Source organism: Macaca fascicularis, chromosome 9, assembly GCF_037993035.2.
Source record: "Macaca fascicularis isolate 582-1 chromosome 9, T2T-MFA8v1.1".
Lineage (NCBI taxonomy): Eukaryota > Metazoa > Chordata > Mammalia > Primates > Cercopithecidae > Macaca > Macaca fascicularis.
Window position 1 is genome coordinate 21665585 of NC_088383.1, and position 17303 is coordinate 21682887.

At 36.4% G+C, this 17303-nt stretch overlaps 1 protein-coding gene across 11 annotated transcripts in view; it reads right to left on the reverse strand.

The window, feature by feature from the left end:
• Positions 1–17303, reverse strand: part of NEBL (nebulette) — a 377590-nt gene that overhangs the window by 51898 nt on the left and 308389 nt on the right. For 9 of the 11 annotated variants that reach the window (XM_065520396.2, XM_074001157.1, XM_065520393.2 and 6 more), the window contains 4 exons: positions 16175–16282; positions 11048–11158; positions 6497–6607; positions 2912–3022 (listed from right to left, as the gene is read on the reverse strand). The exons of the other annotated variants lie outside the window; for them this stretch is intronic. In XM_065520396.2, coding sequence (XP_065376468.1) covers positions 2912–3022; positions 6497–6607; positions 11048–11158; positions 16175–16282 — 441 coding nt within the window. The remainder of the gene's footprint in view (positions 1–2911; positions 3023–6496; positions 6608–11047; positions 11159–16174; positions 16283–17303) is intronic. 11 annotated transcript variants of the gene reach the window in all.

The following is a 17303-nucleotide window of genomic DNA, read 5'->3' on the forward strand; positions in this document are numbered from 1 at the left end:
TTACCTATTTCTTACAAGATAGTCATAATTGCACAGACACACATGTCCTTAGGGACTTTTGTCACATTTGAAAACTGATTATAAAATTCAACAAGCCGTACATATATAAATTTGCATTTTCTATATGTATATTATTCTTCAAAGAAAAATGTTATTAAAAAACTATTAACTATAGCCAATTAAATTTGTTTTAAAACAATTCTTTCTTATTATGCTGACACACTCCAGATTTGTAGATTCTCTGCTGCAAAGTAAATATTGGTTTGTTTATTAATAGATCATCAAATTTAGATAGGTGGTAAACAAAAGTGTCAATCTTGGAGTATTTTTCCTCCTGTCTTCCACTCATAACTCTTCCCATTTTTACTGACTTACACTCCCAGTATCACTTTTCTAAATAAAAGTTTACATAATTATGTTTAACTTTCAAAATAATAATATTCAATTATTACTATGTCTATAAAAAGCACTCTGTTTCAGCCTGTTTAAAGCCCCAAAACAAAATGTTTCATTTGAAGGCCAACAAATATGATGAAACTGAAGCACTCATAGCAGACAGCCATGAAGGTCCAATGGTAGAAGGATGTAACAATTTTCCAATATGAACTTTCAAATGTAAATGTGTTCTAAAGCACACAGACTACATTAGACACCCTTGGCATCAGTTATTTGTTGTCTGCATAACAAAACACCCCAAAACTTAGAAGGTTTAAAACAACAACATGGCAGCATCTGTGTTCAAAGAGGGCAAACCCTAATGCAGAAGTGTGTTTATAGCCTCTGTCTGAGTCACATTTGCTGATGTCTCATTGGCTAAAGAAAGTCACATGGTCAAACCCAGAGCTATGGGAAGGCTTGACTATTGAGGGTCATTTGTGTTACAATATGATCCATTGACTTTATTTGAAAAATAAACTTTCGATATTAAAAACAAACTCTGGCAAAGTCCCAAACATTGGTTGAAAAGGATCTGAGCCTATCATTTAGGCAAAATGGGACATGACTATGATTAGATTATTATTATTATTATTTGGGGGGTTTTTATTGACTAAGACTCTCAGCCTGAGAATGGAGACTTCACCAGAGCCAGATGAATCAATTTACACTGGATGTGACTGGAAACCACTAAATAATTGCATGTGAGGAGAGGAACAAAATTTCATTTAATTCCGTCAAGGATTCTTCTGCTGGGTTGAGAATGGCTACTAGGAAGGCAATAATAGCAGAATTCTGGTTAGGAAGCTATGGCAATGATCTAGAGGATAGAGATGGTGGCTTAGACTAGGGTGGTGAGAAAGATGGATTTAGACTGCCACGATGGGGGTGACATCAATAAAGCATGCTGATGACAGGAATCAAAGTGACTTCTATGCTTTGGTTGGTACCATTTGCTGGGAAGCAGATGGAGGAAAGCTAACCTAGGGGAAAATTAAGGATTCTAGTTTTGGCCTGTAATGTTGAGATCCCATTATATACTTCCCTTGTAGACAACAAAAGATAAAGGGTCACATATTCACATCCATGTTATAGAACACTTAATTTTTCTATAAGAATGAGGTAGACCTATATGAAGGAACACAGAAAAAAAATCCATAATATAAAGAGAGAAAATAATCAAACACTTAAATGGAGTATGACCCCATTTAAGATTTTTTTAAGTTTTTGTGTGTACAAGTATATATTTATCTATATAAACACAAAACAGATTTGGAAGGTTCCATAACAAACTTATAACAATGACTATCTCTTGGGAGAACAGAAGTAGGAAAGTCCCTGTTCCTCACGCTCCTGGCCATCCACCCCTGGCCACCACTTCAAAATGGAACACTTATTGCTTAGGAAACCTATACCATCTCCACTTCCTTTGTCTTATTCAATCATGGCAATCCCATTTCCCTGGTCAGTACCTAACCCTGGGGATGTCAGTCATTTTTAAAACAACAGTAACTTCCGTAGCAGCTAAGCAGCTACCTCTAGCCTTCCAGATTTCCTGTAAGGTGTCAGTCCTGAGTCAGCTCTTCCTAAGTGCAAAGGTCACACAACAGGTCTCAGAGTACCCCACTGAAGCCCCCACCCACCCAGTCTTGAGATAAGTGAGCAGGACCCATTCACCTGCATCCCAATTTTTTCTTCACATACACTTTTATAAAATCATCACAACCCAAATCTTTACTCCAGTGATCCTTTTATATTCTCAGATTTTTGTGGGGAAGTTCAAGAGGTGTAGAGAAAGTTCTAGGGTATTTCCTTTGAAATACATGTATATGGTCCGACTCCTACAACCTTGTGATGTGATATCCATCCTGTCACAGAATTTAAGACAAAACTTCTAAATCAATATCCTGTATCCCATGAAGAGAAAAATGGTATTAGATGAATGAACATGGTCAATCAGGTTATATAAGACCTCCACTCAAAATGCTGTGTAGAAATTTCATGCATGCTGATCATGTCAACAAAGGCTATTTTAAGAACATGCAATCAGACAGAAATGATAGTTGTACTCACATTAAGCATCCGTATATGAAGTTCTGCTCAGAAATTTGGAAATACAGATATGCCAAGCAGCAGGTGATCCATTAAAAATACCATGAAAACATTTCTCATAGCCCAGGTAACCATTAAATCTGTTGTATTCTGAAGTAAGGTGTGCAGGGGAGTGCATGTGTGCGTGTGTGTGTATTCAACTAAAATGCCTTCCACCAAGCTTTTTTTGATATATTGGAGGGATGTGAGCAAAGCAAAAACTGTACATTTTCAAACAGGCATAATGCTGTGGAATAGTCTCCATTCCAAACTGTTAAACCAGCCGCAACGCTTTGAGAAATTCCATATAGTAATCAAGTTGCTAATACGATTTGTTAGGTTCCACAATATGAGTCTTAAGGCCTGCATCACGCACCCTACTAACCTCACTCGCGATCTCTGCAGCCTTCTTGGCATGCTGCATTTCAAGGGTGTCAGAGCCAGCTTGCATTCCTTTCCCTTTAATTATTGACTCCAGATCTTTCTTGTATTCTTTCTGCAAAAGACATGTTACAACATTCAAACACTCAGTGGGCAAACATGCATCTGCAGTCAATGATACCAAAAAAAATAGTTAAACCTATTTTACAAAAGAGGTAACAAAGCTCCTTGAGTACTACGAATGATCACTCACAACTAAATTTTCTGAACTACTTAGAACGATAATCTTGTTCTCACTGAAGAAGGGCGTGCAAAGCTCCAAAGATGTTTGGTATACAAGGGCAATTGCCATGTGAAAATCTTCACTGACAATTGTCTTTAGGGTTGGAGGATAGGGAGGTGGATGTAAATGAGCTGATGTTATACAGAACAGATGAACTTGGGAGGCCACAGCACTCACCAGCTGTGTGACACTGAGAATGCTCAACTTTTCCAGTTTGCTCATCTGTAAAATAAAGGCAGTAATGCAGGCATATCTCATTTTTATTGTGCTTTACTTTATTGTGCTTTGCAGATACCGAATTTTTTACAAACTGAAGGTTTATGGCAACCCTGCTTGCCAAGCAAGTCTGTCAGTGCTATTTTTCCAACAGTATGTGCTTACATGGTGCCTCTGTGTCACATTTTGGTAATATAATATTTCAAACTGTTACGGTGGTTTGTGATCAGTGATTTTTTTTGACAGAGTCTTGCTCTTTCGCCCAGGCTGGAGTACCATGGAATAATCTTGGCTCACTGTAACCTGAGCCTGCTGGGTTCAAGCGATTCTCCAGCCTCAGCCTCCCGAGTAGCTGGGACTACATGCATGTGCCATGGCATCCAGCTAATTTTTGTATTTTTATTAGAGACCAGGTTTCACCATGTTGGCCAGGCTGGTCATGAACTCCTGACCTCAGGTGATCCACCCACCTCGGCTTCCCAAAGTGCTGGGATTACAGGTGTGTGAGCCACCACGCCTGGCCAATCAGTAATCTTTGATGTCACTATTGAGACAGACAGATAGGAGGGGGTCACTGCCAAAACTCCAGCTGGCCTGAACACTGGAAAGAGTGTGCGCTGAGGTGGAGCCAGAGAAGTTCAGGCCGTTTGCAACAGGGAGGAGCCTGGCCCCTCTTCTTCCTGTGTGGAACCTGGAATTCAAACTGTGAGGTGGGAAGCACTCTAGCAGGGACTCCGGCCTTGCAGAGAGTCCCTGTTCCCCCCTTTTCTTCCTTTACACCCAATAAAACTCTGCTTTACTCACCCTTCAAACTGTCTGCAAGCCTAAACTTTCATGGCCATGGGACAAGGACCCTGTCTTTAGCTGAACTAAGGAGAAATCCTGCAACACTATTGTAATTGTTGGGAGATGCCACCAAATGCACCCCTATAAGTCAGTGAACTTAATCGAGAAATGTCACGTGTGTTCTGACTGCTCCACTGATCAGCCGTTCCTCTATCTTTTTCCCTCTCTTTGGGCTCCCCTATTCCCTAAGTGACAACAATATTGAAATTGGACTGATTAGTAACCCTACAATGGCCACTAGATGTTCAAGTAAAAAGAAGAGACATACTTTAAATCAAATGCTAGAAATGATTGAGCTTAACGAGGAAGGGATGTCAAAAGCCAACACAGGCCCAAAGCTAGGACTCTTGTACCAAACAGTTATTCGAGTTGTGAATGCCAAGGAAAAGTTCTTGAAGGAAATTAACAGTGCTACCCCAGTGAACACATGAATTATAAGAATGTGAAACAACCCTATTGCTCATATAGAGAAAGTTTTAGTGGTCTGAATAGATCAAACCAGACACAACATTCCAGAAACAACATCTCCTTAAACCAAACCTAATCCAGAACAAGGCCCTAACCCTCATTTCTGTGAAGGCTGAGAGAGGTGAAGAAGCTGCAAAGGAAAAGTTGGAAGCTAGCAGAGGTTGGTTCATGAGGTTTAAGGAAAGAAGCCATCTCCATCATATGAAAGTGCAAAGTGAAGCAGCAAGGGCTGATGCAGAAGCCACAGCAAGTCACCCAGAAGATCTAGCTAAGATACTTGATGAACGTAGCTACACTAGACAACAGATTTTTTATGTAGACAAAACAGCCTTCTATTGGAAAAAGATGCCATCTAGGACTTCCATAGCTAGTGAGGAGAAGTCAATGTCTGCTTCAATTCTTCAAACGACAAGCTGACTCTTATTAAGGGCTAATGCAGCTGGTGACTTTAAATTGAAGCCAATGCTCAATGCAACAAGATCCATGGTTTCCTTTTGGGAAATGACCTCTAAGTTCTCTCAATCCATACCCTTGGGAAGGATTGATTTCCATCACCTCCCTACTCCCCACATATATTTTTAATTCTACTAAAGTGCCTTTTAAATGTTTCCTTTATTTAAAGAATGTGAATATAGCCGAGATTAAGGTGATGTTTTAAACACATAAACATTTATAATGTTTTATATAAGACACTGTTAAACTACCTCAACGAATGGGTGACAGGATAATCAGCACATTCTATTCCCCCAACCCCAGACACAATGATTAGGCCAGGTGTGAGCACAGGATAGCGACTAATCCAAGGAGATTGAAACCTAAGACTTTAATTGGAACTACAAAAGAGGATGTTCACTTCCCACTGGGATTACTGGCCACAGATATGAGTTATCCTGTTACTAAGATGTTTCATTGCATGGAGACAGCATTCCAGAAGCAAAGCCAATAGAGAAGATAACAGAACCAAGAGACGAAGGAAGAGAGACATCATGTGAATTCCAACATGACAGTAACTCAATCTTTGGATTTTCTATTCCATGAGTGAATGCATCTCCTTTGCTGCCCACCCTAGTTTGAGTTTGGTTTCTGTCATTTGCAACCTAAGAGTCACCATCGCCACCATCATCATTATCATCATCCTCATTATCATCGGATTTTCAAAATATGGGGACAAGTCTTTAAGCTCTTTCACTGCTAAATTCAGCTAAAGTCTGTTAAAAGCAAAGTGACACTTTATGACCCAAAGTAATGAGATAATACAGGATTACAGGACTGAAAACACTTCAGAGACATTGCAATTCTCCTTATAAAGTGCATGAAAAGTGAGCAGAAACTACTTTAATTTGACAAAGAGGCTGAATAAGTTCATTCAGCAGCCCAGAGCAAGAGTGGGAGAGTCGGTTGGGTTACGTGCAGGAAAGCAAGTGAACTTTCTACCTGCAGTTACTGATGGACCATAATAACACACCTTCCCAATCATCTGCCTTTTTTTTACCTGCTTAAAAGAGGAAGTTAAATCTCATTAAACTATTTTAGTTTATTATATGGATTTTTTCCAAAATGGGGAAATGGTCATTTTTCTCACATCACATAGAAAGGGGATTATGAGCACCATTTAAAAAAAAAAAAATTAGTAGTCCAGGAAAAGACTACAAGGATATAGCTGTTTACAATCACTTACATATAAAAGTTGTGGATGTATAGAACCTTTCAGAAAGATTGACAGATAAGAAAATCAGCAAAAAACATATTCATCTAAGGTGTTAAATAAACACTCACCTCACTCGCCATTTCAGAGGCTCGCTTTGCTCTTTGGATGTCAAGAACTTCTGAATTAAGTTCCATTCCTTTCCCTTTTATTTCATTTTCCAAATCTTTTTTATATTCTTTCTATAAGACAAGAATATCACAGTTCAAAACTTAGCAGGAATCACTTTAGTCAGTGTGCTATTCCACATGTTTTCTAGAGATCACAGAAATGAGAAAATATTACTAGGAAGGAATGAATCAGACAGCTAAGTATTCATGCTTTTTTCCTACAGACACTTCATTTTCCCCTCTACTAAGTTCAGAGCGGCTTCCAATATTTTCAGCCTTTTCCTTTTCATACTTTCTCTCAGTATGTTTTGGTACCATAGTGGATTTTTTTTAAAACACATCTTCTCTTTCAATGGTGAGGAAGATCTTAAGAACACATGTTCCTTATTAATTATTTAAAGTATTTTTGAAAGTTGTCTATAAAACATGAATTACCAAAAAAAGAACATGGTTGTAAAAGAATGGAAAATTACAAAATCAAAAGGCCTGATGTAGCCAAAGTTTTTTTAAAAAGTTTAAAAAGTGAGCAGAAACCACTTTCATTAGACTCAGGTCATTCCAAAATTATAAGCAGCCCATTCCAATGTCTAATAAGCTATTAGGAGTTTCAATTACTTGGGCTCACCACAAGCTGATATAAGGTAGTTGAAAGCAGATACTTCAAGCACTATCCATCACAATTACCTTAGGTAATTACGCCCTTCTACAAGTCTCAGAATACTTCAAGGCCCCCTTTACTATCTCTGATGGAATCTGTGACTCACATTCATGATGATGAATGGAATCATCCATAGATAATGAAATCTGCATAGATGATGGAATTTATGGCTCAACATGATGATGATGACGATGATGATGATTATTATTATTATCATTATAGTGATGATGGTGGTGATGGTGACTCTTAGGTTGCAAATGACAGAAACCCAATTCAAACTAGTGTAGACAACAAAGGAGATGCATTCACTCATGGAATAGAAAATCCAAAGACTGAGTTACTGTCAAGTTGGAATTTACATGATGTCTCTCTTCCTTCATCTCTTCATTCTGTTATCTTCTTTCCTGGCTTTGCTTTTGGAAGGCTATCTCCATGCAATTTAAAGAGTTGTAAAACCAAAACGTTTTCTACAAATTAATAATAATTTGAATTTCACCCATTTTAATCTCATATTTTAAGTAGATCCAAATGCCTTCTATGAATACTTACACACAACTTATTTTTCTCTGCTAATGAGTTGCTTGTTTTCTTACTTAATTGCATATGAAAATCATATATATCTTATTCCTATTCAACTAAGTTGCATTTATGATTAACTTGCCAGATGAAAGATGAAACTTCCTTTATTGATAAGAAATCAGGTTCCAGTTAATTCTAGGGTTCATTTCATGTTACTTTCCCTTCATCCAATATAATTAAATTAGCCTGTCCTCTGCTCAACTAATAGCTTACTAGACATTGGAATGGGCTGTTTGATAATTTTGGAATGATCTGAGTCAAATGACCCAGGTGAAAGTCAGACCTCTTTCATTTATTTGGTGGTGTGACCTTCGGGAGGACTTTTAAGTAACTCAACCTTGATTTCCACAATGGTGAAATGAAAATAAAAATACTTGTTCTACTAATGTCAAGGGGCAATGGGGGGAATCAAAGGAAATGAAGTATAAAATGATACTTTGAACACTCTAAATGCGATGTCAATGTAAAAACCACAGAGTAAAAAAATGCAAAGTTCATTTGAAGCTAAATGCTTACACTTAGAAAGGGAAGTAATAATTTAATTAAGTCACCGAAAGTCCTCTTTTTCAAATTAGACAGGCTATAACTATTTTTTAAGTTAATTTTTTAATTTAAAAAAAATTCTCATTGGAAGTTGACAATTTATGGTTGTATATATTTATGGGGTACAAAATTATGTCATAATTTATGAATACAATGTGGAATAATTAAATCAATCTAAATAATATATCCATTACCTCAAATATTTACTTTTTGTGGTGAGAACATTTGAAGTTTACTCTCTCAGCAATTTTGAAGTGCACTACATACTATCTTCACCACAATGTGCACTAGATCTCAAAAAAATTATTCCTCCCATTTAGAGATTTTGAACTCTTTGACTCTCACCTTCCCATTCCTCCCACCCTCCAGCCTCTGTAACCACCATTCTACTTTCTGCTTATAAGAGTTCAAGTGTTTTATATTTCACATAAAAGTGAGAATATGCAGGATTTGTCTTTCAGTGCCTGGCTTATTTCACCTGGCATCACAGTCGTTATGAACTAAATGTTTCTCTCCACCAAAATACATATGTTGAAGCCCTAGCCCCCATTGTGACCATACTTGAAGGTGGGACCTTTGGAAGGTGATTAGGGTTAGATGGGATTGTGAGAGTGGGACTCCCTTGATAAGATTAATGTCTCTAAAGGAAGGAGGAAAAAGATCACAGTTCTATCCCTCTACTGAAGTCACAGCACAAAGGTGTCTGTCTGCAAGCTGGGAAGAGGGCCCTCACTAAGAATCACATCTGCCAGCACCTTGATCTTAGACTTATCAGCCTCTAGAACTTTGAGGAAAGTCTGTTGGTTAAGCCACTCAATCTATGATATTTTGTTATAGGAGCCTGAACAGACCAATAGAATGTAGTGTTCTGAGCCTTTTCCTACCCTGATGCGTGTATTCTGAATTAATAAATTAAGACTCACTCCAAAACAGGAATAAAAGAAAAAGGCAATGGCACATAGTAAAGTCATTTATGAATCTCAAAATAGACTTTACATTGCCATTTGTGCATAAGTGATAAAAAAAGATTCTCCTTTAAAAAAGTTCACATAAATAGTGTATTTTTAAATGGAAGATAACAGTAGTAGGAAGTTGCCATTATTTGAAATTGTTTTAAAAATTATTATTAAACTTTTTTCTTCTTAAAAGCCTTACAGTCAACTATTTCTCTTTTTTTTTCCCCCCTTTTATTTTTAGTTGACACATAATTGTACATATTTACGGGATACAGAGTGATATTTTAATATGTGTACACAACATATAATGATCCAATCAGGGTAATTAGCATATCCATCACCTCAAACATGTATCATTTCTTTGTGTTGTGAACACTCAAAATCCTCTCTTCTAGCTTATTAAAAATATCCAATCAACTATAGTTAACCATATGCACCTTGTGGCGCTGCAGAACACCGGAGCTCATTCCTTTGTATCTGTTAACCAACCTCTCCCGATCCTCTCCTCCTGCCACTGTGTCCTAGCTCTACTCTCTAGGAAGTTGCCATTTGCTTAACCTTCAACTTCAAAAATTTTTATTAGGAACTAGAAGTGAGAAAAGATAGTGTAGCAAGAGAACTCTTATAGAAATTACATGTCTATTTCAGCACACTATATATTACAACACTGAATCACATTAAATTTCTAAAACCAGTTAAACGGTATGGGCAGTCAGCATTTGCTTATTACAGAAGTTCGTGATGATGTGCTCCTATAGGTAATTAATCTCAAATTTATTTCACTCGTCTAAGAGATTTCCTTCAGGAATAGTTTCCTCAGTTCAAAAATTCAAAATGAAATGAAATTTCATATATATATATATGTAATATATATTCCACTTATATATCACATAATATGCATTATTATATTGTATATAATATATACACATATATTACATTATATACTACATTTATACTTAGGGAACACTTTCCCTTAATACAAAGAGCATGTAAACAGATTTGGAAAATCTATGAGCTACTTTTTGGCCACTTAAAAAACATCAGAAAAATTAGCTTTTAAATCGGTGGACTATAGACATATTTTTAATTTTAAGGTCTTAATGTTAAGAAAATTTAATATATTACTTGTGAGCAAAAAGTGCACCATTACGTTTTTGGGGAAATTTTTGCAGACAAAAAAATAAAAAGTGGACATGAGTTCCTCTGTTCTACATGTTAAATATATTATTCTTCCGTACTTAGTACACAAACTACTTATAAGTAATGTAGCATTTATCCAGACCTTCACATGTGAGCATCTTATTTCTGATATCAAATGTCAAGAGAGGGAGAGAACTCTGGTCTTTTTCCTCCTTCCTTTAGAGACATTTGCTGCAGGAAAGCGACAGGAAAAGCTGGTTCTAAAATGTTTTTATAATAACTAAATTTGAAAGAAGTTCTCTCCACCCATATTCAAAACATTTTTTTAAAAACTGCTACAAAACTATAAAACTATTTATAGAGCTTCTGAGCTACAACTAAAACAAAAAACCAGGCTGTTTTTCAAGTTTTCTCAGGAACTGGGCAATTTCTTCTCGCAACTTTAATTGGAAATGGTAACACACACGCTCCTGTTTTTAATGAAAATGCAAAATTTTATTAGTGAAGATCAAAGTGAAAAAAAGAGTAATGCCTTAATATCTCAAACACTGAATTAGTAGAGAATTAGCTGAATATTTCCTGGCTTATTTCTTGACTTTTCTTCGTGATATATAATAGTAAACACCAAGATCGTACCTCCCTCAGAAGGTTGGTGATGTACTTTACATGTAAAAATTCTGGAGTCTTGTCTAAATCCAGTGATGACCTTCCTTTAATCTCCTTCTCAAAATCCTCTTTGTAAATTTTCTGTTAAATAAGACCACATAATTTTAAAGTTAGCAAATATCAGTGACCATTGAAAAGAGATTTGAACAAGAGTTCCCAAAACAAAAATGATGTTTTCTTAGGTAGTTCTACCACATAAGGGTCATCCTATCAACAGGGAAATAAGTTCAACTTTATCACAAATTTAAGAATTCTACCAAACAAAGGAGAATTATTAAGTGGCCTCTTCCTCTGGTAAATCATAAAATTCTGAGTGAGGTTTCCTAACATCTTACTAGTCTAGGATTAACATCAGCCCATTTTTTGGAGAAGAACCAACAAGACTGGCTATTTGACTGGATCCCCCAGTTGGTTTATTCCAAGGAGAGTGGATCCACTGACTGGGGGAAAATCTGGTGGCATGGAAGCCATCAAACCCAAGCAGCATCAAACCCAAGCAGCATTAACGTTCATGTCCCCATCATCCTTCTTCATCAGACTTTCGCAAATTCAGGAAACACCACTTCTAAAATGTAATGATGATTGAGGGTTAGGGAGGGGGTTTCCCTTTAATGATTTTGGAGTTGAGAATATTTCTCTACCATCTATGGTGTTTGATATGAATGAAGTTGTGCTGTGAGGAGAATTTTATCTTGGACCTTATAACTGAACTCCTCCTTTAAGTGAGAGTTCACAACAAGAAATGAAAGGTGGACACGACGGTGATAGTGGGGGGCTTAGATTCAGACCACCATTAGCCCTTTTAACACACTCTGCCACTCTTTGGCTATGATTCTCTAAATTCTAACATTTGAACTACACATTTGAAAAATCAGTGATAATACATGCTTATGGCTATAAAGACAGCTATAAACTATAAACAACAAAAATATCCATCTATGTGAAATATCTAGTAAACAAGGACCCAGATTTTACCAGCCAAATATTTTGTTCAAATTGCATCCCTGAAATGATAAAAATAAATAAATTCTGCCTGAAATTGTTATTCAGGCAAAATGAGAAGCTATTTCCAGGTTCATTATTTATTCATTACAGAGACAGGTAATTGTATAAATAAAGAATGTCTCTAAACCATGAAGGAGAATAAGAGAAACACGCTGTCTCCTCACTTAGCACATGTGTTCCACACAGCAGTCTAACGATGTGGATATAGCCACAAGGAGAGAAACAAAGGATGTTCTGAAAGTCTAGCAAAGCTAAATAAGCAGTTGCATTGAGAACATTCTGAACTAAAGAACTGAGATACAATGACCAAAAACAATGACTAGAAACTTTCCTCTTCCTTATGTGGAATTAGTAGAAATAACAGTTAGGCTGAATCTAGGGCATCTCCAGGCTAAAAAGGACTCTTTAAATGGTGAAATAGGAATATGTCTGTGCATTCATGCACTCATTTACATCAGCTATTTCACTTCAAAAAGTGTTTCTGAAAAAAAAGTTATTTTACTGAAGTAAGTCATTAAGGGAGGTTAATTATGACTAGAAGTAGCCAAAATATATAGCTAGGAAAAAAAAAAACTTTTTGGGCATGCTTTTTGAAGAAAGCTGTATTTGTGAAATAAGACAACGAACTTTTCAAAGCCAGATTTAAAGGTTTCCTCCAGAAAACACACATATTAAACCTATATCTGGCATTGGAAGAAAGCATGATAAACTTAATTATAGGCCATAGCAAAGATACCAGTGGCTTTTCCCGGGATCATAAATACTTAAGTTTACCTGTAGGAAGTTCCTCGAGAAACTCGAGGTAGTCAAACCTACCTCTTAGGAATAAAAAACAACTCTAAGACAGATGATTCTCTTTGCACCTACTTCATCGGTCCTATATTTAAAAACATTTTTCACATCAAACTTTGTCTAAGATTTTTAGCTATTTTTCTAACCTTTAGCATATGAATTGGGTCCAAAGATACTTTCTATTGAAAGATTTCATTCTCCTCAAGAAATGATGGTTGAGCCTAAAAAAATCTAATAGTCAATAACTATAATTAAAGGGAATACATGTCAGGGAAAACATGTCTCACTTGGCAAGAGTGAGAGAAGAAGTTGGGTGGAGAAAAGAGAGACTACCCTAAAATCCCAAATCATAAACTATTGTCATTTCTACTACAGAAACATAGTATTCAAATATATTAATCATGAATTATAAGTTTCTGGATTTATCAGTGAAACGAAAGTTATCCAGGGAAGGAAAAAAAAAAAAAACAGAAACTGCGCAACCAGAATGATAAAAGGGTGCTCAGCATGAATGTTTCTAGGGCTGAGGATCAAAGAAGAGGGGAGGGGGTGAAGGGAAAGGGGCAGGGGAGGGAACTGGAAGAGGAGGCCCAGCCTGAAATACTGATGCTGCCAGAAATGTCCTCAGAAAAGGAAAGTGATTTTTGATCCCTGTGTCTTTCAGTGAAAATTTGTTAACAACTTCATATTGTCTTAACCCATTGCCCTTTTGCCTCAAGAATACTCTTGTCCCTAGTCCTAATGTAACATTATAAACCTGTCTGTTCCATTAGAATTAGAGACAAGTTCTGTTTAGAAATAACTCCAAGAACAGTTTTTATGTTTTATTTTCACATTGCAAATCAGGTCCGATTTGCTTCAGCCTCAAAGAGCCTGTTTATGTAAAATTAAATCAGTGCTGGCAGCAAACTGCACATTTTTTTTCTAAATGGGAAATGGGTTAACCTTTCAGAAGACCCACTAAGCAAAAGCATTATGACAGCTCCTGAAAGTAGAAATGTTTCTCTGGGCTGTGGGTCAGTGACAATGGCCACATTATCTCTACAAAATGGGGACATTCATTGGGTGGCTCTACTCCACGCAAAAAGTACTGCTGCAGTGGAAGATAGTAAAGCAATGAAAAGAATATATAAAATACTTTATATAGTTTATACATGTTTACACACTATTATCTGAAGGAAGAAAAGGTATTCTAGGGAAATTTATTCCATTAAATGTAAATTTTTACAGGGTTTCTGAACTTTGTCCAAACTCACTAGTATCAATTCACTTAAAACAAATAACCAATTTAATCAAAATGGTTACTTGATATTTCTTTATCAGATTCTTCTTCATTGGCTCAAGAAGATATAAGACAGGAGTCCCCAGTCCTTAGACCATGGACCAATAGCAACCTATGGCCAGTTAGCAACCCGGTTGCACAGCAGGAGGTGAGCGAGGGTGAGGGAGCATTCCTGCCTGAGCTCTGCCTCCTGTCAGATCAGCGGTGGCATTAGATTCTCATAGGAGTGCAAACCCTATTATGAACTGTGCATGTGAGGGATCTAGGTTGTGCACTCCTTATGAGAATCTAACTAAAGCCTGATGATCTGAGATAGAACAGTTTCATCCTAAAACCATCCCCTCCACCACCACCACCACTTGCCAATCCATGGAAAAATTGTCTTCCATGAAACCAGTCCCTGTTGCCAAAAAGACTGGAGACCACTGAATAAGACATGAAAAATACAAGCAATTCTTTTTCCTTTTTGCTTGAAGAAGAAATTAAACAACTTTGTCTATTCAATAAACCATGGTAATATCTGAGTGCCTTTTCCCCAAGAAGATGAATTATAACATTTCAACAAATAGCATGGGTAATGCTTACAAAATTCCTGAGAGTTTTTTGTCCACAAGTTATCATTTCTGCCTGTTTTGATGTTGTTATTGGGCAACAGAAAGGATCTTATTCATTGAGCATGCCTAGCATGAAGGTTGTACTGGACTGAGACCAGCATCCACTATTTCTGTCCCTTTGCATTAAGAACCCAGCTGCACCCACAAAACTTTGATATAGGTTGCAGACAAAACCTTGTGTGTCTGATCCTGAAAAGGTAGGAAGGAAAATACACAAACATACACACACAAATAAGTCTCAGAGGAACAGAGAAAAAAAAAGTGTGGGGAATATCGAGATGTTACTTACCATAATCTTAGGTTGGGAATAAAGTAGGTAAGCCGAAAAAACTCTTAATTGTTTATTGAAAAAAAAAAAACAATCAAATATGTTGCTACACTTTGAATGTGTCCCCACAAAGTTCGTGTGTTGAAAACTTAATCCCCAATGCAACAGTATTGGGAGTTGGGAACTCTAAGAGGTGATTAGACCATAAGGGCTCTGCCTCATGAATGGATTGATGCCGATATCATGGGAATGGTTTTGTTATCATGGGGTTGGGATCCTGATAAAAGGATGAGTTTTCCATCCCCTCCTCTAAGGAGTGTGCAAGCACTCTCTGTCTTTCCACCTTCTGCCATGGGATGATGCAGCAAGAAGACCCTTGACAGATGTGAACTCTTGGATTTTGAACTTCCCAGCCTCCAGAACTGAAAGAAATTAATCTCTGTTCTTTATAAATTGCCCAGTCTTTGGTATTCTGTTATAGCAACACAAAATGGACTAAAACATAAACTAAAGAGAAAAGGGAATCATTCATGATTTTGACCAGGTCCTAAAACATTAACATTTACTGGATATATAATTTCATCTAAGACAATTTCAGTAGACACATTCTTAATCTACAGAGAACACCTTCCTAGCATCATTACTTGGAGGATTAAATGAGCTGACATATATAAGACTCTTAGCATATTACCTAGCATGTAGTAAGTATTTTAAAAATGTTAGTTCTATTTTCATTGGGAAAAAAAGGGGGGGGGGGCAGGCAAATAAAGCAACCAGCTATTCGTTTTTAGTTTTTATGAACTCATCATAGTTTTACATTAACATCTGAAAGGCAAAAGGTAAAATTAACATCTGAAAGTGTCAGTTATATAATCATAGAAAATCAGAACTGAGGGGAACTTTAAAAGCTCATCTAGCTTAAGATCCATATTCACCAATGAGAAAAGCTAAGGACCAGATAAACTCAATGTCCTAGACAAGATCCCAGGCAGGGGGTGGCTGGGTCTAGAAAGCAGGTCCTTGAATCTGCCCAGAGCAGCACTCTTTCTTCTAGACCCACTGAACATTCTGCATCCTTTCAAATGACAAAACATCAAATTTACATTAAGCAATTAATAACAAACCAATTGACTTACTTCACTTTGCATCTTTTGAGCCTCCTTTGAAGCTTGATATGATGGTGTCTCAACAAATTCAAGCATTGGCTTTCCCTTATTTTTCTCATATTCTTCTTTGTATTTAACCTTCATTGGAAAAAGAAAAGCATATATAAATCGAGAGCACTTATACAAACAGAGCAAAGTAAGACAAAATATATGTTCAAAACTAGTCATCTTGTCTTCTAAAATCGTATTATTTTGGCCATTTAGGTTGATCACTGGGTTCCCTTTGGTTAATGACATACAAGGAAAGTAAACAGGTAATAGAAAATTTCCTAAAGGATAAAAATAATTTAGAACAACTAATGTAGTTCTAGGACCTGTATAAAGTATTTTGTCAAATGGCTGGAATATATAGATATGTATCATATATATGGGGTTATATATGTATAAGCAAATGGCATACACACATAGGTAGTAGAGAGATCCCTGAGATCGCATTGATGTCTATTGGGAAATCAAGAACAAGAAAGAAAACATGGGTATGATCCTCTATTTTTCTGTCAAAGGGAAGATGATGTCCTCCAGGACTCCTGAATATTTTCATAGACACTGAGTAAAACACTCACACAGACCTTATATGATTTATATCAATTTCACTATGCAATATTTAATATCAAATTATGAATTATCTAATTACAGTCAATCCTCATCTTACTTTGGTTTATAAAATGAGTGATATTTTTTATCTTCTAATAACAAAAAATAATATGTAAGCCATCAGAATGGTTGGCTTTTTAAACAATATACTCTTTAAAATTAAACTCATAGAAGTTTTTATACTTCATTTCATTCAGAAATGCACTCTCAATAAAATTTGTTTAATAATTATCTAAAAAATTATTTGTTATTAAAATAATAATGTTAATGATAATTCAACCCAAGAGAAATTTTTCAAACTTAGAACTTTATGAAACAGGAAATATGACACATTTTTATATACCTATTTGTAGACATAATTTTGTTGCAAAGAGTATGATAGAGCGATCAATAAAAGTATTGGGAAGTATAATAGCATACATCACTAGGATAAAATTTTGTGAAATGGCCAGGTGCGGTGGCTCACACCTGTAATCCCAGCACTTTGGGAGGCCAAGGCGGGTAG